Source organism: Stegastes partitus, unplaced genomic scaffold, assembly GCF_000690725.1.
Source record: "Stegastes partitus isolate 25-593 unplaced genomic scaffold, Stegastes_partitus-1.0.2 Scaffold26, whole genome shotgun sequence".
In the NCBI taxonomy this organism is placed as follows: domain Eukaryota; kingdom Metazoa; phylum Chordata; class Actinopteri; family Pomacentridae; genus Stegastes; species Stegastes partitus.
Window position 1 is genome coordinate 65,076 of NW_007577757.1, and position 25,931 is coordinate 91,006.

General features: G+C 40.4%; 2 protein-coding genes and 1 long non-coding RNA gene across 11 annotated transcripts in view; 1 reads left to right on the forward strand and 2 right to left on the reverse strand.

Moving 5' to 3' along the window:
* Window positions 1–38: 38 nt before the first annotated feature.
* ankle2 (ankyrin repeat and LEM domain containing 2) lies at window positions 39–23,358 on the forward strand. 5 transcript variants are annotated; one of them, XM_008297620.1, is made up of 13 exons: window positions 39–102; window positions 4,115–4,618; window positions 7,121–7,315; window positions 8,523–8,707; window positions 10,425–10,613; window positions 10,707–10,829; window positions 11,181–11,244; window positions 12,983–13,158; window positions 13,249–13,355; window positions 15,749–15,939; window positions 16,171–17,032; window positions 17,315–17,446; window positions 21,365–23,358. In XM_008297620.1, exons 2-13 carry the CDS (start codon window positions 4,126–4,128, stop codon window positions 21,573–21,575), a joined length of 2,928 nt encoding a protein of 975 aa, XP_008295842.1. In that variant the 5' UTR covers window positions 39–102; window positions 4,115–4,125; the 3' UTR covers window positions 21,576–23,358. The 5 variants fall into 5 exon arrangements, with proteins under 5 accessions (XP_008295842.1, XP_008295852.1, XP_008295868.1 ...); XM_008297630.1 differs by having other exon boundaries at window positions 39–93; XM_008297646.1 differs by having other exon boundaries at window positions 100–180.
* LOC103369019 (uncharacterized) overlaps window positions 9,720–25,931 on the reverse strand; it is a 703,792-nt gene continuing 687,580 nt past the window's right edge. The window contains exons 2-4 of the long non-coding RNA XR_520807.1: window positions 19,278–19,318; window positions 13,839–13,843; window positions 9,720–9,730 (exon numbers count right to left, since the gene is read on the reverse strand). This is a non-coding gene — a long non-coding RNA (uncharacterized LOC103369019). The remainder of the gene's footprint in view (window positions 9,731–13,838; window positions 13,844–19,277; window positions 19,319–25,931) is intronic.
* pgam5 (PGAM family member 5, serine/threonine protein phosphatase, mitochondrial) overlaps window positions 23,433–25,931 on the reverse strand; it is a 5,574-nt gene continuing 3,075 nt past the window's right edge. For 2 of the 5 annotated variants that reach the window (XM_008297586.1, XM_008297577.1), the window contains exons 4-6: window positions 25,360–25,448; window positions 24,571–24,704; window positions 23,433–23,966 (exon numbers count right to left, since the gene is read on the reverse strand). In XM_008297586.1, coding sequence (XP_008295808.1) covers window positions 23,816–23,966; window positions 24,571–24,704; window positions 25,360–25,448 — 374 coding nt within the window. In that variant the 3' untranslated portion in view covers window positions 23,433–23,815. Of the gene's footprint in view, window positions 23,967–24,570; window positions 24,705–25,359; window positions 25,455–25,931 lie in introns of all 5 variants that reach the window. The other 3 variants (XM_008297596.1, XM_008297568.1, XM_008297560.1) reach the window with 3 other exon arrangements.

The window sequence follows — 25,931 nt, forward strand, 5'->3', positions numbered from 1 at the left end:
TGTGTTGGGCGGTACCGGGTCCTCGATCTGTGCATTTTGAAACCGTCGCGGTGAGAAGACACCTAGCAACAGTAGCCGGGGAGAGAGGAGGAGGTGGGCATGGTACATTTATAATAATTACACTTTCAACCAGTAAAGCACCACAGTTGGCTTGGGTACATGCTTGCGCTTATGTGTACGGTAAGAATACAAGAACTGCGCTCATGCTAACCGGCTTCTTGAGTGCTTAGCTTCTTGCCTTGCTAAGTGGCTAATGACTGTTAGCATGTCTGCCAAACTCAGCTTCCTGGAATATATTATGTAGCTAATGTCACTCTAGTTTCCTTTGCTTTCACCTTTAACGAACCTCAGTTTGTACAGGTAACTGTCGTTTGTTTCCGTTTTTGTTTTTGAGCGTCTTGTTTTTTGGATTGTCTGCCTACATACCTGACCAAGTTGGCCTGCTTATATGGTACTGTGTTAACGGGAATATTGTTTAGCACCGTCTTTATTCCAACATTAGACTTCAATAGTTCTATAGTTTTATTTTTTCGTAAATTGGCCTCCATACTGTAAACCAAAATACGCTATTCCATAAGTTTGCTAGGTTATCGTTTCCTTGGATTAGTCACGTCTGCCAAGGTAGAGCATGATGTGACATTCAAGTGTTGCGGAAAGTACGTAAATATGAGAGGTTTATTTTTCAGCATGGGCCACTGTAAAGGCACTACACTGAAGATAGTCTCCAATTCAGTAGTGAAGGAAAAGGTTAGAAGATTATTTAAAACACAGTCTGTGGTTTGTTTAGCCTTCATTCCACAAAAACATCTTGAGATTTCACTTTTTTTCTCTCTCCCCTTTTTTGTTCCCAAGTAGACCACATTAGACCAGGTCCACATCTAAAGCCACTACAATATAGACTGGTACCATCTTGACAAGATTGTTCTTCAGAGGCTGAACAGTCATTAAACACAGTTGTGAAAATGCAAAAATGGTCAGTTTTAGTACTTAATGCATCTAGACCACAACCTGACCAGGTTCATGTGTAAACCCATGTAGACTGATCAAACCTGTGCTAAATTGTTCTACAGAGGGCAAAGAATCTTTCCAAAACAGGCTATGTTTTGTAAAACCGTTATTCAGTTTGTGAAAAATGCAAAATAGAAAGATTTCACTGCCAATTTCAAATTTAGATTACATTGTACCATGTGCAGGCCAAAAACCACTGTATATAGACTGATCAGATCTGCACAACGTTGTCCTTTTAAAGGCAAAACAGTCTTTAAAACACAGCCTATGATTTGCGATGCCTTTATTCTATTTGTAAACATTCAAAGAAGGAAGATATTACTGCTTATTTCAAATCCTGACTACATTGTACTAAAATCACTCAATATTGACTGGTCTAACCTGCACTAGGTTCCCCTGAACAGACTAAAGATTCTTTAGAACAGTCTTTGATTTGTGAAATACATTTTTGAAAATGCAAAAAATAAAGGCAAACTTCACTGCCTGTTTCACATTTTGGACTATTTTAGAACCAGTCCTTTTACAATCACTGTATATTGACTGGTCAAATCTGGATATGACACAATAGACAAGTTCTAGATGTAAAACCACTATCTATAAACAGGTCAAATCTGCAGTAAATTGTTCTATCGATGTTAAACATGGTGAAACCTGTAATCTATTTGTGAATATTCAAAAAAGGGAGATTTATCTGGTTGTGTTTACATGAAGACTACATTAGATGAAGCCCTGATCTAATATAAAAGTACACTGAGATTGCTCAGATCTGTGCTAGATTGACCGAGAGAGGCTAAAGAGTCTTTAAAGCACAGTCCATGATTTGGGAAACATTCATTGTCTTTGTGAAAATGCAAAAAGAAAAAAGGGGGAGATTTCACTGTTTTGTTTTTTGTTTTGTATCTGGACTGCAATTGATGAGGTTCAGATTTAAAACTGATATATGTATGTATATATATGTATACACACACACACACACACACACACACATATATATGTGTGTTAAATCTGCATTAGGTAGATATAGAGGCTGCAGAATCGTTAAGCCGTGGTTACTGTTCTGTAAAATTCTTATTGCATTCGTTAATATGTAAAAATTAGATATTACTGCTTTTTTCACATCTGGACAATATTAAATGAGGTCCAGAGCTACAAGCACTGTAGACGTGTGAAATCTCCAGCGTATGCTTTGTGAAACCTGTTTTGTATTTGTGAATTTTCAAAAGAGACATTTAACTGATTGTTTTTGCATATAAAACCCACTATGTATAAACGAGCCAAATGTGGACCACGCTGTTCGCACGTGTACAACTGTGTAACGTCTGAGTGATGTTTTATAGTTACTCAGAATCAGAATCAGCTTTAATGGCCAAGTACGTACACAACATACAAGGAATTTGGTTTCGGCTGTTGGTGTCACCCTAGGAATTTGCACGAATAATAGAAATAGGAAAATTAAAAAATAAAATAAAAATAAAGTAAAATAACTAAAGAAAGAAAAGAATAAAATACAATAAATATTAATAAAAAATAAAAACAAGATAATAAGACAATATATACAAGAATTTACACATCTAGTAGAAAAAAGTATATGTACATTAGTGCAAATAGCAGTTGTGCATAACCAGTGTAAGCTATCTATCTTGTAAAACTTTTAGTTTGCTGCCACGTTGTGTTTTAGAGACAAAGGCGGCAATTCGCTTTGTAATTGCCGCCTCTCACCTTCAAGTCGCCTAGTTGCGAAATTTCCCACAGCTTTTGAATGCAGCGTGTGCCCTCCCTTGAAATTGAGCATGCGCAGAACACGTTGTAAACAATGAGACTATTCCAGACCGTCTCCAGCTTTGTGTCTATCCAACTGTTTATCTGTGCAAAACTCAACTATTTCCCATAGCTCTGAGTATATACAGTAACAATGTTCTTCGGTAAGTACAGGGACACGTCCGTTATTAGATGTCATCGCGTACACTTGGATTTTTTATCGGGTCATCACCACGAAGACGTATCAAATTTGTTACGTTACAGCCCGAAAACCCACCTCGAATGACATACTTGGGCGTGACAGCATGCGAATGAACTGATAAATGTTGTTGTTATATGTCCAGTTTTCTGCACATTTGTGTTCGTCAGTGCTCCAGCGCAAAATGCGTCCTTTACTCTGTCTATCTACATTTTTATCTGAGCAGTTTTCCTCCTGCTAGCTTTGCCAGCCACACTCCCCGGCTTCTAAAGCTGACTTGATGGTTAGCAAGCTAGCTAGCAGATGCTAGTCCAACAGTAGACTCGTTGATTCTGGTAAAGTATGACATGTTGGATTAAATTGGGAAGATATTACTGTGGGCATATGGAACATCAGTAGCACAGCTTTTTATGCATTATAATGTATTGTAAAACTTCGAAGCAGTTGCGCGCACACCTACACTACGTAATACGCGATTTATATAGCCTACATGGAAATATATGACGCTGAAAGGAAAAGGAATATTTGTTGGTCAAATCAGTGCTTATTACTTCTTACCACTTGTGACTCATTGCTGTAATATTAATAGAATGAGCAACGCTTAATTATAATGTGTAGACAGCACTTGAAGGCAGCTGTACATTATGCAAGATTGCAGTAGAAAGTAAAGTTCTGCTAATCTCACTTTAAGCTCACCTAGTTCAGACTGTTAAAAGGCAAGTCGTCTAAATAATCGTTTTTTGACTATAGTTGTATGGTTGTATGATTTGTTAGTAATGGTAGCAGCGCTGTACATAAGGAAAAATAACATTAGCAAAACCAAAAGACTTTATATCGATTTATAAATACAGTATCAATGTAGATATGTCCAAAGGATGGATATTATAGTCTACCTACAGCTGTTGTTTTTACTCGGCATTCAAAAGCGCTGTGGAAGGCATTCTGGTAGAAACCTGACTTACTAATTGTGCTTAGTATTAACTGAGATAACAAAATTGTATGTTATGATTCTTGATTGTCTCGTAAAACAAAAAAAGTCTAAAACAGTAAAACGAGACAAATGCTTAGTGTCATGTTTCCTTACATGGTGATTGTTTCGATGATTTACCACTGCTGGTCATAATTGCTGGAGTGTGTGGTGTGTTACAGGGAGCTGAAGCATGGAGGCGGTTCTGAGCAGGTTGAGGGAGCTGAGTGCCGATGAACTGATTCAGGAGTTTGCCCGAGCAGACCTGAAGTGCGGACCCATCACATCTACCACCAGAGCCATCTATGAGAGAAAGTTAGCCCGAGTCCTGGCTGGACCAGAGAGCGATGCTACTGAAACAGACAGCAGCTCCTCAGCAGGTGTCTCGGGCAGTGCGGCTGACCATGCGAAACCTGTGTCGTGTGCCACCTCAGCAGCTGCATCCACCACGGCGGCAAAAAGCAGCAGCTCCTCTGAGGCTGCCAGCGAAGAGTTGGACTTTGGCTATGGTGTGGGTCTCAACCCTCCAGAGGAAGACGACATCTCAGTGAAGAAGACCTCAAACAGCTCGACTGAGGCCAGTAACTCTCAGTCCAAAATGGAAACTCCTTCAAAGCCAGCACAAGTGTCCCCAACCTTTTATTATGGAGTATGCCCACTGTGGGAAGATGTCTTGGCTAGAAATGGTAAGAGATACTCAGCTTGTCACTTCGTCTGATATTTCAGTGTTTCATACCATAAGTTTGAAAAAGTTAGATCATGGTTTACTACTATGGTTAGCTACTTTGCAAGTAGCTATAAATTTGTCAGTTGCAAGAAAACAATTAGAAACTACAACTGCATGATATTTGAAAAAACTGACACTGGGATATTTAGTTGTTCTGTTATATCTATAAATTGCGATATGAAAATAGAGGAACTTTTAACAGATGACTCGAATAACTATTTGGAAAGAATCAATCATGCTAGAATGATTTGGGTGGTTTTGTAGAGGAGTGCGTCTGCATGGAAAGTAAAAAATATTGGTAAAGCTGAAAGAAAGTCATTTGGAATCTTTCTCATATTGTGATATGAGCATATAGCATCCGAAATAGTTTTTGCTTTCCAAGGCATTGAAATCTGACTTTGCCCTTGTTGTGCAGAACTTTGTGGTGCTGATTGAATTGGTCAGGTTAATTAGTTGTGTAGTCATGTGTAGTGCAAGACACTCAGACAAAAAGTACCTGTTAAAAGTCAGCATCATCCTTGTTGTTGCTGAACAGTTTTCAAACAACTGACTTTACATTTCTTTCTTTTTCTTTTTTTCTTTCTTTTTCTTTCTTTTTTTCTAAAAACCAAATCTTCTGTTTCTGTGTTTCTGTTCTGTTCTTCGCTCATTTGCTTTGCACATGTGGAGTCTGCATGTCAACAAACTTTGCATCTTGTGGATAAATATTTGAAAAAAAAAAAAAAAGAGTACCCTAGTACACATTTTCTAGTGTACCCAAGAAACCTTAAATCAGAGTAAAGTCATGAAAAAATGAGAACCATATGAATTTTTTTTTCTTTTTCTGTTGAACAGCAAATAAAATTGAGTTAATTTGCTTTGTCACTTTACCTCCAGAGCTACACCACCTGTGTGGTTGTAAATCCAGCGTTACTCCACACAATCAGAATTCTATCAGTGAAAAAACATGGCATACTCCATATTAATCACTCTAAAACATAAAAAATGAAGTCATTTGACCTGCAGAAGCAGTTTTAAAATGTGAAAGCATACACTACCACTGTTCAGTTGGTCACCTACTGTCAATGGCTCATTGAGTTAGCTCAATAAATATATTTTGTTATAAATAAATGAATAAATTCATGCTTTGCTTTACACCTTGGCAGTCACAACATTAATAAACTCATTTAGCAAATTATCAAAATGAGGAGAAAATGTCTTAATACACAAACCACTGCAATTGTTCTCCACACAGTCACTAACAAACGATATAGCCACACGCATTTTCATGAACAGTACCTGGATTTTTATATAGCAATGGTTTTCACTCTACTTTTCATCAAGTTTTTTTTCCTCAATATTCACATGTTGTAGTCACATTTGGGGCTACAAGGTGGCTCGGTGGTTAGCATCGTTGCCTCACAGCAAGAAGGTCGCTGGTTTGCGTCCCAGTGAGGACACTCGGGATCCTTCTGTGTGGAGTTTGCATGTTCTCCCTGTGCAGCGTGGGTTCTCTCCAGGTTCTCCGGCTTCCTCCCACAGTCCAAAAGCATGCTGAGGTTAATTGGTGATTCTAAATTGTCCGAATGTGTGAACTGGTTGTCTGTCTCTAAGTGTAGCCCTGCAATAGACTGGCGACCTGTCCAGGGTGTCCCCTGCCTTCACCCTAAGTCAGTTGGGATAGGGTGTGGTTGTGGCCGAGTGCTACCAATGCACACTGTGTATTGTAATGACAACATCCTCTGTTTGATTCCAGCTGTGGATTTGTGTTGCATGTCATTTATTTTTCATGTTTTTTCTGTAGCCCCTGTAAAAATGCAGCAGAAAAAGGAGTTTACAAAAAACGTTGTTAATTCCAACATCATACACCACGAGTATTTAACTTACATTTGAATTAAAACAATATTTAGAATATGAAAAAATGGTTTTAAATCTGTAGTGTTTGTTACTGCTGTGCATGCTGTTTTGTTTGATAAGTTTAATTGCTGGCTTTAACTAACTCGAGGCTAAAGTCCCCTTTAACAGACGATTATGTTGCTTGTTTGTTTTTGTGTACTGTGTTATCTAATGTCAATTTGTTTAGGAGGGCTTGCTGCTGTGGTCTGACATACCTGTTTGTTTGTTTAGTGGGTGAAGGTATTTGTTTCTATTTTTTGGTGGTAAGCAGCAGGGCAGTTGGGCTGCCTGAGCTCTCTGGAATAGAGTAATGATCTAAATTAATCTTGAGCTACCACAAAAGTCAATACCATTAATGTTAATCGGTCAGGGCAGGCTTTTATTGCAACTGCTAAAGCAGTGGCACTTTGTAGATCCTCATCACAATATGACTTACCAGGCTGACTAGACAGAAGGGAAAATAACAAAAAATCATCTTCAGTGCTGTCTAGAAAGCCACATTAAGCAATAGTATGTACAATAAGAAAAGTCTGCTGAAAAAAAGAAAAAGATTTTGAGTAGTTTTTTTGTGTGTTTTTTTCTGTAGAGGGAGCACATGTATACGCGGATAAGAAAGATGCCCTTCAAGCTGTAAAGATGATGAAGGGAGCTCGCTTCAAAGCCTTTCCCAACCGTGAGGATGCTGAGAAGTTTGCTAAGGGGATGTGTGACTATTTTCCTTCTCCCAGCAAATCTACACCCTGTGTGTCTCCTATCAAACCAGGCCTGGTCATGAGTAAAGGTAAGTAGATAAAATGAGTTAGGCTTCTCTGTAGAGAGGGCACTAACCAATGGCCTTTGTTGTATTCTGAGTTTCCTCATCAGATTTTCTGGGTCATGTTGATCACCAGCATTAAAGATTGAGTAAACCATCCCTGGCAATGTCTGTTGATATTTAAACTCAACAGCCAAACAAACACACTCCTGCTTTTCATGCTTTTTCATAATTCTAGTTCCCCAAATTCATGAACAGTCATTTCCAAGGTGACAACACTAACAACTGGGTTAGTGGACCAAAAAGGAAACCTTCCGGCCTTATAGCCAATAAACATTCACAATGAAAAAAACAGGAGGAAAACTGCGTTTAAAAATCAGCCTACCCTACAGCAAATGTGTAAGGATTCATAGGGCTGTACTGTACACAGGTCTGCTTGTTGATGCGTACAAAACACCCCCTATTTCTGGTTGGCTAGAATAGTGTGTGGATTGGTCTAAGCCACATGGTTTCTTTCCCATTTACAGAGCCAGGGCTATGTACAAACACTGCACTTTCCTGTCAGGGCACACTAGGGCCAGATGACTTGGGAACAAGAAGTCATTGTGATTTTTCCGACAGATATTGCAATATAATTTTTTAAAATTTAATCTTCAGGACGGTGTTCACTGTGTAGTATATTTTAAATTTGGAGCTTATGTCAGTAGACGACATGAATTTGTAGAACTATTGACATGACAGTTTAAATCCCCAGTCAAAAGTGATGCGAAATGTATGATGTGTGGCTAATAAATAATGAGGCTGGGAATATGTCAGTTGAACTGCACTGTGCTTAAACCACATACTATACATTAAAATAAAATTGAATTACAATATTAGTCCCATTGTTTGATAGCCACACCTCAAATATCATAAATTGCACCCTTTTGCTGTTTGCTAATTACATTGTTTCAAATTTCTTTTGAAATGAAGTGATTGTTCAGCCCCAGAACATACACAGAGTGGACAGGAGAGCTCGAGGGACTATGAGGAGGAAATGTCCACTAAATTTGACAAAATATATTGTTTAATAAAGTAGTGTATTTGTCTTTTTTCTCCCTTTACTTGAAATTCATTCTGTGAACTAATCACTGTAATGATGAAAATGTGACTATATACAATCATTCCTTAAAGGTGTCTTGAGACTTTCAACAGCAGAGCCCATTGCTCATTCTATTCTTCCTTTTCACACCAGACAACGTGGAGGTTGACACCATCAACAGGGAGCGAGCAAACAGTTTCAAGAGTCCACGCAGCCAGGACCTGACAGCCAAGTTAAGGAAAGCTGTGGAAAAGGGCGATGAGTTGGCCTTCAGTGAACTGATCTGGAGCAACCCGCGCTACCTTATTGGCTCAGGGGATAATCCCACTATTGTGCAGGTGAGAACATAAAATTAATATTTTGGTGTACTCATTCTCAGACAGACTTGTAACCTTATGAGCCAGTCTTCTAAATTAAAAAGAAAGAAAGAAAAAAATATCGACTACAGACTGGAATTAGTTGTTTCAGCTAGCTGGATATTTATATGTGGTAGTGATGCTTCTAAGGCTTTTGACTGTATAAATCACGAAAAAAATATTTACTGAATTGTCTTAAAGAGGGGTTCCTTGTGAGAATCCAGGTATTCTGGTGGTATGCACATCAGGCAACGTGATTAATGTTGATGTGAGTAATGTTTAAAAGCATTGTAATGTTCAACAGTGATGGGAGCTTAACAGGGTAGTGTCTTGTCTCCAGATGTATTTAACATTTATATGGGTGATTTGTCAATGCAGTTAAATGGATGGGACACAGGACGCATGGTTGATAGTTCTTTGCTCACCCACCTTATGTTTGCAAATGATTTGATAATTTTCTATCTCTATAGTGCTGGTGTCCAAGAGGTATTTGAGATTTTGCTCATTGCATGATATGAATTTTCATATCAAATATGATGCAGATAAAAGGGTTACTGGGATTGTCAGAAGAAAGAAAGACAGAACATTCACATTTCATGATTTCTTTATTTCTGGTACTGCCTTTAAGATGTTTAAAATTAAATATTATTTTAGGCCATTATGTAGACAGTTATCTGTCAGATGCAGATATTTATAGACAATGTTGCAAATTATACGCAAAAGCAAAAATATTGGCCATTAAATGTACAGTTACTATGAAAACCTCACATTTTAAAAGTTTCTGTACCCATTTGTGGTATCGCAACAAGGGAGGTAGTTGGCAGAGACTCACAGGGACTTACAACGATGGTGTGGGGCTGCTGCTGAAAGCCTCTAGAAGCTCATGTGCAAGCCAGATGTTTGATAATGTCAGTGTATCCTGCTCTGCTGTAATAATTAGAAAAGTTTCATATATTGATATGTTTGTAGGTTATGTAAATCTGCAAACATTATCTTGGCTTTAAGCTATTCCAAACTGAGCTCAGTGACGTTTAATTCCAGTAAATGGAGCCCCAGCTGTTTTTGTCTACATGTAAATATCTTATCATTGTAAAATGTTTTACATTACTTTCTTATTTTTTTCTTGTTTTTCTATTTCATTATTTGTTATTCTTTAGATCCTCCATGGGCTGTATCCTTCATGTAGTTTGAATTGAATTGAGCTTGCTATAATGATACACTTGTGATTTCACAAACTGTCGCTATTAATATAGAAGCTTAGCCTGACTTGGAGCCTTGTCATTTGTTGGTACATGAACATCTTTTCAATGTCAGCGTCAACTTTCCGGCTACTGCCTCTGTCAGGCTTGTAGTTTCTGAGATAAAGACAAAAATAACATGGATGCGTGTGTCGATAATGAATATTTGGTGTCGCTATATAAAAACATTCATGAAAATTTTTCCTGTTTGTCTTACATTCAACACATTAGGTCAGTCTTTAAACCTATTTGATGCCACCATTATAAATAGTTATTGTTTCTTAAGCCCCTTGTTATTAAAAATACAGTCAGTGGAGGGTAATAAATCCCTAAATGCAGGAGCTGAAGTTAAGGCCAGATGCTGCTTTTGGGCAAAATTAAGTACCCTTTCCTACTGACAACAGATTAAAGAGGATTATGTCCTGATCCATACAGTTGTTCTTCTGTTGTGTCTTCTTCAGGAGGGCTGCCGATACAATGTCATGCATGTGGCGGCAAAGGAGAACCAAGCAGGGATCGCTCAGCTGCTGCTGGATACCTTGGAGAACCCAGAATTCATGCGCCTCATGTACCCGGATGACCAGGAAGTCATGCTGCAGAAACGTATCCGCTACATTGTAGATCTTTACCTCAACACTCCAGATAAGGCTGTCAGTACCTTTACCAAACCTGCTAAGCCAGATTACATTCTTTTCAAATGTGGTCAGTGGGCTGTGTTCATGTTATTGCTTACTTTGTTTCAGGGCTTTGAAACACCACTCCACTTTGCCTGTAAGTTTGGGTGCCCAGATGTGGTCAATGTCCTGTGCTCGCATCCTGATGTCGATAAGAACTGTAAGAACAAGGATGGCCAGAAGCCTAATGATGTAAGGATTTATATTTAGAACCTTGTTTACCTTAGTAACACATACACACGGAGTAAGAAAATATTTTGCATAGCCTGTGTTGTTACTGGGAGTTAACACTCATAAAGGATATGTACATATAGTTATGGGAGCTGCCAAGCACCTACTCTGCCAGCCTGGCTGGACTTGCTGAGGGAGGTGCAGTTATGCTCACTCAGGTTTTCAAGTCTGTGACCTTGTCGCTTGCTTTTAAAATCTTTTGGCAATAATCACTCACTGAACATTGTAAGCTAAACTTAGATGGACAAATTCTTTCCAGCAGCAGCTGCATGTCTGTACATGTATCATTATTTCTTTTGTCTCTTTCCACAGCTTATTTGTAGCAGGAAAAATAAAACCCAAGAAGTGAAACAGAAGATAAGTGACTACTTGGAGGGTAAGGATATTCTACCTTACATGAAAAGTATGTGTTTCCATTTTTCCCAGTTTCCTGAAAGACAGTCCAGGGCCCTATATGGCATATGCACTCAAAGTGGTCTGGCTAAAAAGAGACAGCATGTCTAGATGTTATAGTTTAAATTTGGCTTTGGTTTGTGATAGTGCCATTCATGTTGGCTGGTAAGAATTGGCTTTGGTGTGTTGTAAATAGGTTACTGTGTTTGGCTAGGGGTACTTTTGAATAAACTACTAACATGTTTGTCAAATCACTTTATGTCTCAAGCTGTGTATTTTTGTTCAGTCAGCTGAAAGTCAGACAGGGTTGTAAAGAAGTTGATCTGACAGTTGCAGTGTAAGACCAGTACTGAATTAGCCCTGTGAGCATGGCTGATATGAACTTCTGCATACTATGTATCTCTACTCGGGGGTTAAATCGGGACAGAGGCCTCCGAGCTGCACTCCGCCTTCTGATATCCAAATCGTGCCCTGCTCAGCTCTATCTCCTGCAACACCACAGCAGTGTCAACTCCCATCCATATCTTAAAAGCTCCTGTCAGAATGTCACCTTCCCCCCTTTTTTTTTTAAACTTTGTCAGACACCTGCATTACACAGCATCAGGATCCATGCTGTCTTTCGACAGAGAGGGGCTGTGCACAATTTACACAGGTGGCACAAGCAGTGCCACAGACCACTGTGATTGTATGTAGCCTTTGTAACATAAATACTTTTCTACAAGCGAACAGTTGAACTGTTTTGTACAGAATCAGTTTCTAGAGTGAACTCATTGGGAACAAAGCAGCCGTGTTTAAAAAGAAATGATTATTTTTGACTTTGTGAATTCCAAATGTAGTTTCCTTTGAAATATCAGTTTTTTTCATGTGTGTCGAGTGGATTACAGGGAGGTTTCAGTTTTTCTGCTTAAATACAATCATTTTTGCAGTATTGGTGTTACATCAGACATAGACTGATTGAACTATGTTTATTTTATGTATTGCATTAATGTAACCATTTTCTGAACCATGAATTAAATGCAAGTAATAGTAATATGAAAAAATATTAACATTAAAAGTAGTGAACTGCCACTGCAGTGTATTTGAATATCGGCTGGTATATCACAGTGCTTCAGTGATGAAAAATGATGAACTTTTTTCTTTTTTCAAATCAATTTTAAATGTTGTTTCATCCAAATTACTAAAAGGAACAGAAAGTGACACCTTCAAGTAAAGATAAATGAAAAGAAGTTTCTAAATGGTACCTGGCTATTGAGGTAGTAAATTTAATTTGAATCACCTGACTGAAATTTCACCAAAACATCAGAGGTGAATGGAATTTAGTTCTTTAGTTCAACTGCAACATCTATTTCCGGAAGCAGAGTTGTTCTTATTCTGGACAGTCCACATCATGTGTACAGTTTTTCCTGGAACTCTTTCTAAAGAAATTAGCTCTATATCCACTGTCTGCAGTGTGCTCTCGTGAGCCCCTGGACAAGGGCTTCCCTTCCTTACAAATCGCAATTTAACCATCGCCTTTATGACTGCCTGTGGACAGACTGAACACACCACAACAGCCATTTGACTACACACAAAGTTAGATTTTGTTTTAAAGTACACTCCCAGCTTAAGGTTTGATTCCTACTGGTGCCAGCTTTATGAAAATGTAGCCATAGAGCAGTAAAGTGCTGACATGAGAGTCATCACCATTAAGCCTGTTATATAAACTTTATGTTGTCTCACAGATCGCTGCTATATCCCTTTGCTGAGGGCAACCGACAACACCTCTCAGCCCATCATTGGTGCTCCATGGTCACCTGAATCCTCAGAAAGTCTCTCGTTGATCCAGCGACACACAAGAAGCCCCATGGATCCCGTGATGACCGTCACAGCCTTTGCTGGCCCACTGAGCCCTTCTAAAGCAAGTTCTTTCGCTGGTAAACTGTCTTGAGTTTATCAAAAGCATCCTCATAACACTTTGTGACGGACCATGTTGTAATATCTACTGTAGGCAGATGATTTTCGTCGGTCCTGGAAGACGCCACCCAGAGACCGAGCAGAGCTGTTTCACCACATTCTTAAGTCTGATCCTGACCGAGGGGCAGAGAGAGTGGGCAGGTATGTCCAAAACCTTATTCTGCTTTTATTTCTCTTGATAACTGTTTTGGTTTTTTTTGTTTAAGATATTTTTTGGTCTTTTCCGCCTTTAATGATAGTTGATAGTGAAGATAGACAGAGAAACGTGGGGAGGAGAGTGGGGGAATGACATGCAGCAAATGAGCTGCTGGCTGGAATCGAACTGCGGCCGACGCGTCGGGCATTATTGCCCCTGTGCGTGGGTCGCCTGCCCTACCCGCCGAGCTATCCGGGTGCCCACTCTTGATAACTGTTAAGGGTAATGATATATAGCATTGATATATTTGATAAACTGTATTTAGCTATTTTTTTTTTGTCCAGTATGGATCAACATGACACATCCTTAGGGAAAGTGAATGACATGCGCACACACACACACACACTCTCACACTTATTGACCATTTCAACATGCTTTTGTCATCTTCTAATGTTGAATTAATGTGCTCACTATAGTTAATTATCAACACAGAGTCAGGCTTACCAAAATCAAGCTAAGGCTCCATTAAATAAATAAGCAATCAAGCTAAGAGCTTGTTTTGCAGCCAGCTATTGTTAGCTAAAACATAATGGTTTAAAGAGCCTGATGATGTGTTAAAACATAGTTTGGTTCTTACACATGATTCACGTTTCGTACTCACGCTATGACTATTGTTCTTCTTGGCTAGAAGATAGATCTTTGCAGCTTGTCCAGCTCAGTGGATGACGTGAAAACCACTGGTCCTAGAAGTGTGGTCCTACAGCTGCAGTCATGAAAATGCAGCCTCCATGTCTGAAGACACACCCTACTTGGATGAATTCCTATATCTCAGTAGGATATGTAACAGAGTTACTGTTGTGGCCAAATCATGTATCCATTGATTCATCAAGATCTGCACAGGACAAATATCCGCTATGCTATATTTGTCCATCCATCCATTTTCTTTGGCTCATCTGGGGTCAGGTTACAAAGGCAGCAGATGAACAGATCATTCCAGATGTCCCTCCACCCCAGCAACACTATCTTGTACTTTTTGGGGGATCCCAAGGCGTTTCCAGACCAGATTAGATATATAATCCCTCCAGCGAGTTCTGGGTCTGCCCCGTGGTCTCCTCTTAGGCGGATGTGCTTGGAAAACCTCCAAAGTAAGTCTCGCAGGAGGCACCCGAATCAGATGTCCAAACCACCTCAACTAGCTTCTTTTGACACAGAGGAGCAGCGACTCTCCGGATGTCCAAGCTTCTCACACTGTCTCTAAGGCTGAGCCCAGCCACCCTATGGAGGAAACTCATTTCGGCTGTTTGTACCCCCGATCTCGTTTTTTTGGTCACTACCCAGAGCTCATAACCATAGGTGAGGGTTGGAACGTAGATGAACTGGTAAATTGAGAGCTTTGCCTTCTTGCTCAGCTCCCTCTTCACTATAACGGTCCGGTACAACGCTCGCATTACTGCTGACACTGAACACCACTCGGGTACAGATCAGGCAGGCCATTCCTCCCAATCACCCTTCTCCAGATTTCTCTATAACTGCCCATGCGAGTGTTGAAGTCCCCCAGGACAACTATGGAATCCCCAGGGGGCACCCCTTCCAGGACAACACTCCAAGAAGGCAGAGTACTCTGAACTGCTGTTGGGTGCATAAGCACAAACAACAGTCAGAGTTTTCCTCTCTGCAACACGCAGTTGTAGAGAGATGACCCTTTTATTCTCCAGGGAGAACTCCAACAAATCGGTGCTCAGCCGGGGCTTGTGAGTGTCCCGGGCCCAACATGGCACCAAGGTATGGCCACCAGATGCTCCCAGATGAACTCTGCTTCCAGGCTTGGCTCCAGGAGGAGACCTTGGTTTGCCTATTCTGGGGGAGGTGGTGGCTGTCCCCGTTTTAGATCTCATCTGGATTTTATGACTCACTCTTTGTCTGGTCCCTCCCCTATGACCAATTTGCCCTGGGAGACCCTACCAGGGGCTATTGCCCCCAACAACACAGCTCCCAGGATCACAGGGACATTCCACCCCCTCCACCACAATAAGGTGGAGATTCTTAGTCGGGTGCTTTATTTGTGTCATTAATTAGTATTGCCACTGATAATTGATTTAAGAAAACTATTCAAAATTAGGATCGCTAACGTACTGCCCCAAATTTTGCTCTCTCTTTATGACACCCATGTAACAGTGGATGTAAACAGAGGTTCAGACTTAGGCTCGTGCCGATACTGATCAGTAAAAAAAAAAAAAAAAAGGCCTTGGTCAGCTGTCCCTAGTCTTGAATCATACAGAAAGGTGTTTGTTATTTAGCCTACCCTCATTGATATAAATGGGGTGGACAAAATAACGGAAAAACCTGTCAGTATAAAGTGGTGTAATTATTTACGTAGTAAGTCATCTTCTATTTACAGAGACCTTGCTCGTGAGATGGGCCACCCCTGGGCCGAGTACTGGGATTTCCTAGACAGTTTTGTGGATTTGTCATCAGCTGAGGGGCTTCGCAAGTTGGAAGAGTATCTGAGCAAGAAGGATTTCAGCCCACGAGCTCACGAAGAGGCAGGAGAGAATGAAACCAGCAACAGGTTTAAAACTCCCTCTCCAGGTACCCTCACCTGCTTTATATCAAGGAATTTGTGAGTTCTGGAAAAAAAATACAAATTCTGAAATAGAGAATAGATTGTACTCATTGACTAATTTTAGTTGGCACTGCAGTGTAATGGAAGATGTATTAAGAATTTTGCAAACGTTGATAGTTTGAGTCATATAAAGAATTTGACTGTAATAATGACGAGATTACAAGTCTGCTTTGGTTATTCATTGTCCTTGATTGCAGGCAAGCCCAAAAAGTTTTGCAATTCCATTTCTGTTGGTGCCTTCCTGGACGAGGGTGATGATATCAGCCTTGAGGAGATGAAGAACCGGCAGAACGCAGCACTCACCAGCATTACCTCCTCTGCTGCATCCAAGGACGTTCTAAAGGGAGCTGTGGGTGGCCGTGAGTTCCACATTGCACTGCACCACCGTGGGGCCGACCTGATTGAGACAGCTGCTGAGCAGGACCTGCTGTGCTGCTGCAACGACGGCCTCCTGTCACCTGGTGTCGTCTGCAAAAACGGGGTATGCTCCTCGTCTAGAGATAGGACTCACAATGGAGACAAGGTGTCCCCACGCACCTCCCCGTCCTCCTCCTGCCTGCTGTCACCTATCTCCAATCTCATGGTGGAGTTTGAGCGCATGTCACTGCAGGAGCCACTGGACAGTCCCACCAGTTGCAGGGAGAGAAGGAGCAGTGGCGGCAACCGGCACAGGGAGGTCCGGGACTCCTACAGCTCCTCCTCAGCCACAGACCTGAGCTCCGGGCTGAACCGCCTTTCTCTCGGTCATAGCAGTCAGGACGGGGAGGCCATGGATGGGCCCGGCTGGAGAACAGAGGGAGTAGGTACAGAGGAGAGGCGCAGCAGTGGCAGCTCAGAGGAGTACTTTGAAGCAGAGGAGAGTCTGGAGGTGCTCAGTAGGACTAGGGGGTCTGTGTCAGGGGTGCGCAACTTCTGTGCTCGGTCCAAATCATGGGACCATGGGGGCAGGGACCTGAGCAGCTCAGGATCCTCTGGGTCCTCTTATAAGTCCTTAGATAACTCCCATGAGTTCCTACCCAGGACCCCACCGCACATTAGAAGAGGACTTTTTATTGACGGGTGAGTCACACTTGTTTCTCTACAGAGAGTGTTGTCTTAAATGTCTGAGAATTTACAGCCAACCGAATTGAAAGTGTCCCAGATAATGTTTTGCAAATCAGAATCTTTCGGCTTTTAACCATCTTAATTGATTTCTAATAACTATGAACAAAAAGGAGTGAATCTGATTATTTTAAGGTTCTGTAGTCTTTAATTGTAGACAAAAGACTCAGTTTATGAGTTACTGTGATAAAAACATTTCATCATAATAATGCTGTTGATTAATCTTCTGCACTTTTACAGGGATTCACCAACCAAATTGGACAGAGAGGTCTTGTCAGCAATAGAGGCCATAGACATCGATCCCCAGAAGTATCCCAGTATTCAGAAGTGGAAGAGCACAATGAAGTCGTACTCTGCCTCAGACATGCAGAGGTTAGTAGGCATGGATGATATTTTATCACAGTGCATGTGCCCCTCTTTTAGTGGTCTGCTAACTTTTACTTTGTGTTTGATGCTTTCCTGGTGTAAATAGTGAGTCTTTTTAGTCTCAGTGGCTGATTTAAATAGATTATTGGATTAAAGGCTAAACTTTTATAAATATTTACTGTGTGGGGAAACATTTCAGCTTCACAGTTCATTTAGAGAAATGCATGGACCATGGAATTGTTAACTATATTTACACGTACAGTCTTACAGTTACTGGCATGTTAAATATACTATACAACTTAAATATCTCTTGAATGTTTGCTTTTAAAAAAAATCAAAAGACAGTGTTCAGACTGGACTTGGGCAGTATCAAGGTATTACACTATACCTGGGCATTTAGAAATCGCAAGGGGATGCTCATTTTTCTCTTAAAGTAATACAGAGATGCCATATTGTGGTGATGCAGTGTTTATTATTATTGAGGCAGGATATGTTACAGTACATTACAGGCAGGGCTATTTTAAAATAACCTTGCATTGTGTGTAACTGTAGCAGGTGAGAGCAGTGCAGTCAGTGCAGGTCCATTTCCTCAGTCACATTGCACCTAACATTTATTGTAAAAACTGTATCTGTGGGTTAATTTATAATTTGGTAATGCAGACCATCAGCAGCCAAAGCATGACAGGATCTGCACCTTCCTAAGTGTTTGAGACAGACAGTAACAGTGAGCAGAAGAGAGGGTGGACTAGTAATCACAGCCTCGTCTATTGTATGCAATGTTTTTGAAAGTTATTAATAACTTAGTGACACTTTATGATTAAGCTTACCCAAACCTGCCTGGCCTATGGGTTAACTCAATAAAGTTGCAGGTTGCCACATACAGCTTTATTTTGAGATGACTTCCTCCACCTAGGGCTGAACGATTTTTGAAAAAAATCTAATTGCGATTTTTTTCCTCAATATTGCGATTTGATATGCGATTATTTTTTCTAGGCTCTCTCCATGTGTATTTTTTTTTTGTTGACAAAAACAAGAAATAAATCCATATGTTGCTTAATAAACTATATCAGATTTATTTCAAAGCCAGATTACAACAATAAATAAAACAAATTTGTGGCTTTTTTTCCTTAAACTTGACTAACTTTTCAACTTTGATGAAAATGTATGTAAACATGTTGACTGCTCTTCTTAAACACTGTCTTTGCCAAACAGGACAGTCTATAAAAAATAAACATATACATATAAATTAAAGATATAAAGCTTACTGATCCAGTCAGAAACATCACACACACTAAAGTACAAGAACAATTATATCCGCTTTAACCAATTTGACATTTTTAGATAAATAAAACCAGTGAACATAAAATAAACTTCAAGAATGTCCTTTGTAAACCTTAAGGAAGCAAAATTACTTTGCAAACAACAGCAGCAGGCTATATACTAAAGTGCAAAATGAGTATGACAGCCAGCAGCAATGTTTTCCCAAGTGAGGCTGAGGTCGCTGCTGCCTCACTTGGATTGCGCAATCTCTCACTTTGCTGCCTGCCATGCAGTGACAGCCTACGCATGGCAGCCTGCGCAGTGAGGGATTGCGCAATACAAGTGAGACACAGCTCGTCGCTGCCTCACCGGCTTCTCTTCCAAGCATTTGAATGAGAAATTGCGAAAATTCAGTGATTTTGAATTTAAAAATCATCAAAACTGATGAGGCTAAATGAAAAAATAAATACTTTATAGTACAAATCACTGGATAAATAGAACCATTTAAATTATTTTATCATCATATTTTTTATTCCTTCCGTGATGTCTGGTGAGGCTCTGCCTCACCTGACTGCATGTCACTGCACATAGCAAGTAGCAACCGGAGCGCGGCAAGTTCTGCAGAATACTTGGCTCTGCGTAGCGTCCTCTGTCTTAAAGCCAAAATATTTCCACACAGATGATGTGCTGCCACACTTTGACACCAAATTATCTGCTGTGTCAGCTTCTGTTGAGGCTGTGGCCACTGTGCAACAGGTTAAAGCGTCGTGTTGACTTCTCTCCCCCTTCGCACCGTTCTGCTCCACCTCACTCGGCCTAAACAAAAGCAGGTCACGCCACCAGATCATGTGACCAGTGAAATCGCAACCTTTGCGGTTAGAAAATCTCGTTCTATCATATCGCGATATGATCGCAAATGCAATTAATCATTCAGCCCTACCTACACCCACAGAGCAGCTTAGTGGAGACATTATTTTCCTGAACTTCTAGTCTGCCATCACCAGGGCCCTATACTACGAAGCAGGATTTGGGGTTAGCAAGGTAACTTCAGGTTAAATCCTGGGTTTTCGGTCCTACAACAGTGGTTCACTTCTTACCGGGATACATCACCATGGTAACTCACACTGAACGGCTAACCTGCTCCGCAGCAGGTTATGTTGGAGATTGAGATCACTGGGTATAAAAACACTGCCCACTGAAAATCAGTTTTCTCCCGTAAAACTTCAGAAGGAGCAGAAAACAAAGCAGTTCTCAACAAAATGACATCACCATTTCTAGAAGACCTGCTACACGTCGGAGCATGAATTGTGAGGGATCACTGAGGAGTGTGAGGGTTTTCTTGCTACCTGCAAAACACCGCACCCTGACGACGATCTCTATGAGCTCCTGTCTTCATTCATTCATTTTTTTTCTTGTTGGCTACAGGCAATGTCAAAACTATTTCATATTTTTTCCCCATACCAATATCACCCCACAACAGTAAACTGACTTTAGCATTAAAGCTTGTATTTGTAGGATACGTTGGTATGCTACACCGCTTTGAGTTATGTTTTTCTGTTTGTTCTTAATTTGTTCCCATGTCCTTTTTACACTGCCAGGGTTGCAGCTGAAATTAAAAACATATCAGATATGCCACAAGTATATACATTAGACAGCACACTAGTTAAAAGGAATGCTCAGATGTGCTTATTGTCTGATACGTGCCTTCATGATGGAACAGTGATCATATTATATTATAAACTAATGAACTTATGCATTCACACAGTCAGCAGTTTTCTGCCAGCATTCCTTCCTGGCTTTGGTCGCTGCAACGGTGCTGCCTTCTGCTCCTATGATGTTTTTTATATTATTCTTCATGTTTTGTAAAGATTTAATTCTGCTCCTTGGCAGTAAAGTGAGCTGCTCTGCAGCCAGACTTGTCCATAGTCGTGATTGGTCAGATGCCGATAACGCCGCCCATTTTGCACGCGCTTGTACTCAGATCAGACAAACCTGGGTTGACTTATAGAGTTGATAACCACTGTCGTAGGACCGGTTATCCTGAGTGGGTTGTTAGGATTAGTCAAGCTGGATCTCTGACAGATATTCTAGGTATGTTGCACTCACTTCCTAGCACAGGCCCCTGCTCATCATCAGCTCACTCATGTGTTGGTATCTTGTGGGCAACGAGTGTCATTGGTTAAGCAAGAATCTAGAGAAGGATGCTAATTAGCAAACATACTCCATTCCTTTTATTTTATTTTTATTTTTTTACCCCAGTTAAATGTTAGATTAGAAAGATAACGTTCAAGCCAAGTTCAAATTCCAAAGCTACCCATTCACATCTAGGCTAAAGAAAAGAATCAAAGTAAGAGTAGACCGTTACACTGAGGTTGTAATTGATTCACACTGAACTTCCATGGTCAGCCAATTGTTAACAACCATTTTTTTTCCCGAGGTGGATTTCCTGATATGTGACTTACAACATCATGACAGTCTGAAACTGTTACATGTTGCAGATTGTTTTGCTTCTCTAATTGGCAAACGCTTTGAGTTGCACGTTTTTATAAGGAGAAAAAGTAAAAGGGGTTGTGTCAAGTTCAACCAAGTCCAACAGTCTGATCTTCCACAATGATATAAAGTTGTATATGTAAATACTGACTGGTGTTGATGTGTATTGTCTAGCTGGCCTAGCCCTGCGGTGGTAAAACCTCGACTCAGGATGCAGCATCAGACCCCCGGCTCCCCCATCAGCGGCCTGATGTCTCCCACCGGCCGCTTCAGTCCTGCCCGGCACGCTGCCTCACCAGACTTCAGCCCCAGCCGTTACAGCCCTGCCAATGTTAGCTACATCCAGCGCATCCGCCTCAAGCACTTGAACGAGCCACCAGTCTAACTGCCCCCTCCTTCTCCTTCTTCTTCTACACCGCGGCCATACCCTCTCCAAGCCCCCCGCCTTCCCTCCCTACTACAAACCCAGCTGCACCCAGGTGGTCACACCAGAGCTCAGAAACCACAAACTTAACAGAAATATGCACAAGTGTCTGGAAGATTTGTATTAATTATGTATGGTACTACTCCTATGTAATACAGGAATTCTCATCACGTTGGGTTGTGATGTAAACTCAAGACTTTAAAAAGGAAAAAAAAAGAAACCTTGATAATTTATGTACTGTATGGGTGTGGACCATGTTGAATTGATGGTAATGTTGTTTGTGGCAAGTGTGAAGCACCTGTATCAAAGCCTGAGTCAACTTTTTTTGAATATCGTGAACACAAGCCACACTCCCCAAAGTTAGTTGGTCACTAAAACTTTAGTGTGGAATCCTCAACAGGATTCTGTCACTGGAGATGTTCTTAAAAAAAGAAAAAAAAGTAAAATGTTAATATTTTAAAAATTATTTTTTGTATGTTGGTCAGTAGCACAAAAATTAAATGTTTTTATTAATGGTGTTAAAACCGACTGCCATTTCCTATGTTTTTCCTCAGTTCAGGAATTGCCTTAATTTTCTGAAGTGATGGACCAGTTCTCCATGTTTTTATTTTGTTCTTAAATAAATGCATACATTTTCCATCTTTTCTTGGTGGTTCCTGGACATGTCTTGACTTTTCCTTTCTGCCACTAACGGCAGCCTTAGACAGTGCAATTTGTCATTATTTTTTTCTCGGAAATATTTGATCACAAGCATCTCCCACAGTGTATGAATGACAAAACACACCCATCAGTAAAGTATTATTTTAACTTGACTTGTCTGGGCGGACACTGTAAGAATTGCTCAGTCTGGTATCACTTTAAAGCTGTATTAAGTGATTTTTAACCACTAGGGGGCAGAAAGACTCCAAAACTAACTCAATAGCAACAAAACCCTGATCTATTCAATAGCTTACTATGGCCTACTATGACCATCTTGTTAATAAAACAGAAACTGCCTTACGCTTACAGAGAACACAGCTGATTAGTCAAGAGCTGCATAGAGTTGGAAGCTGATTCCCAGTGGGATTAGCAGTACTTGCAAACCCTTTTTACATTACAAGAAGTAATTTGATTCAGTGTTAATTTCAAAAATAGTGCTTGATAGAGCTTTATTGTCCAAAGTTGTGTGTCAGGAATATCTTGGGTGCTTCAAATTGGCTCACAGTAATCTCATGTAAATACAGCGGGTTCTTGCAGTTCTCCACAACCATGTCAAGTCTAAAGGTGGAACGTGTGAAAAAAACCCTGCTGTATCCAAACTATTTGTAAGATGGGGATAAATTCACTGCTGTGTGAGGGCTTCTCAGCTACATCTAGGACGAAAAAAGCCAATTATCTTAACTATTAAGATTGCCACTCTACTTACGTTGAAGGAAACAAATGTTCTGAATGTAATTTTGTTTTTGTTTTTTTTGAATTATTATTTTTGGTGAACTTAACCTTTATCCGAGAGCACAAACTACTTCACTGAGAAGATTGTATCGTCATCCTCGTGCTCTCAGATGACAACAGATCTAATTCTGGTCTCTGAATGTTCATGAATGTGGAACTTTGCAAAAATGCACCTAAAAAACTTAAAACATGCTTCTTGTGCTTTTAGCATTCTGTGCTTTATTAAAAATTAACTTTCATGGTGAATTCTCTTTCTGTATGTCTAGACCTCATTTGCTTTCCAACTAATCAATAAAACATCACTCCTACTTTACCGTCAGTGTGTCGGTGTGCTTTTCTCAAGTTTTATATCAGCAAAAAAAAATAAACAGAAGTGTGCACAAAAACTGAGGCATTCATCATTTTCTTTTATTTACTACAACTCCACCGAACAACACATAATCCTCACTTATGTAATGCCACGTAAAGCTACACTGAACTGCATGGACAACAGCTATACAAATACAACTTTTGTTTTTTTTGGTTTAAAAATCAGTCACTTATGTAAAAATTCATCAGATACATTCAGGAGGAGTTGCTAGTACCTGTCAATCACTTCTGCTGGCGTTCTATGGCACGGGAAGTAATCACAACAACACCGCCAAAGTCTCTGATCACATGATGGTAGTTCAAGTTACAAAATAATCAACATCAAAAGTCATTTTCAAGACACTTAAGGAGAAAACTGAGCTTTGACCCTGCAACCCAGAAACGTGCCACGTGTCGGGCCATCAGGTCCGTGTTAACTTATCCGGGGGCATGAATCCTGCATCTCCCAGAGTTCTAAGGGCCACCCTGCCGCTGGGGCGGATGGTGAGCCACGTGATGCTGCCGTTATTCAAGCCCATGCGTAACCAGCCCTCTGGAGGAAACTGCAGGGCCCTGAGAAGAACAACACAAAGAAAAAGATAAGAACAGCTAAGGGTCTGAGTAGATAAACAAGCATCTTGAATAGAAGGCACTGCAATCCCACTTAATAAATAACTTGATTTTTTAGTTATATTGTTCACTAAGTAGTCAGATAGAGATAAGAAACTTGCTAAAGTTTAACTTTGTCAAATAGGTTTTGGTGAAAAAAAAACACAAAATTGAGAGATTCTGTTTCACAATAATTTTTTTCTCCATACAGTTACATGCTATTTTTTTTCAACTATACACAATTCAGTCCGTAACTCTTGCGGAAACAAGTGCAAACGGTTGTATGGAGCAGCTAGAATATTTACACACAAGAATATTAATTTTCTTTAAAAAAATAAATAAATAGTTTGACAATTGTAGAAATGTACTTAGTCATATCCAACATCTCATCTAACTCTGGGCAAGAGAGTAAAGACTCTAGTGAGAACACAATGACACAAGAGAAGCACAAAATCTAAAAACAGTTACAGCGTAGTTCCAAACACGGTGGTTAGCGAAGCAAAGAGCATCGAGACCAAACGGTGGCCTCAGCCGAGCCGCGACAAGCGAGTCCGCCGACGACACAAACCTGCAGACAAAATAACGGATGACATTGGCATGACACACGATGATCTCATAGCTGTCCTCCTTCTGCTTGGGGTCAGCTCGGTGGATGTAGCGGCGGAAGGCTGCCTCAATGCGAGCTCCATCTTCGTGGTACTGCTGGAGGACGGTAGAGAGGTTGAAAGCCACCTTGGTCACATGTGGGGGTTCTGTCTGAACCCCTCAGTCAGTACACAGTCAATACATGACGCTGCTGTGCATGGTAGGGAATGTATGAAGAGTTTCAATCCAAAATGATGCCAACTATATAGAGGATGGTCCTTCTAACAGATGCTAAATCAATACTGAGTCACTTAAAGCAGACAGGAGGTGCTGCACTTCAGTCTATGGGAAATGTTAGCAGCTACATTTACCCTTAAATTAATAATCCTTGTCTATGGGATTGTTATTAACCATTTTGGATAGTCCAGACTTTGTTGTCAACCACTTTTTGACTGAGGGTAGCTGTGTAAATAATTACCCAGAGTAAAGACCAACGTGTAAAAAAAACCCCAAAAAACAAAAAAACACAGATCAGCTACTGGACTCCATTAAACGTTGGCATTTTGGAAATTAACTCTTCTTTGACTCATTCCTGTAGCAGTGCACTGATGTATTGGCTGATTTTTGCAGCTGTAAGCCTAAACAAGCACTCGACAGGACACCTGCACAAACATGTGGGCAACAAAGAGTTACCAAAACAAAAAAATATGCAAATACAGAAAATCAGGCCTACAGCCCGCTCTAGAGGTAGAGCAGGTGTAGCTTCTCTCACCACAGCATCAGGCTTCCAGTGAGTGACAGGTGGAACCGGTTCGATGGGCGCGCCCTCCCTCAGCAAATCACAGCTCACCAGCTCCACTCCTGGACCAGTAGGACGGTGAGAGTTGAAGAAAGTGTTAATGTGCATCTCTGATGTTCAGTAATTCTGCACAAGCTTTACTGGACAATAATCTATGTTGCTAAATAATAAATACAAAGAGGACACAATATGTCAATTTATAGTTTATAACTTTTAAGGTAAGGCCTAGGGTTGCACAATATTTTAAAAAATAAAATAAAAAAAAGGCATCCAAGATTTTGTTTTGTAGTGATACAGATTGTGACATAAGAAAGAAACTATTTTCACCAGGTGACTTCAATAACAGGTACATCATTGATTATTTAATATTTGTTATTTATGTTCGCTGGATTCAGAGTCCAGAGTGCTAACCATTACACAAGGGCTGCAAAGTGGCGCAGTTGGTAGCACTGTTGCCTCGCAGCAAGAAGGTTGCCGGTTCGGGGACACCGGAATCTTTCTGCATGGAGTTTGCATGTTCTCCCCGTGCAGCGTGGGTTCTCTCC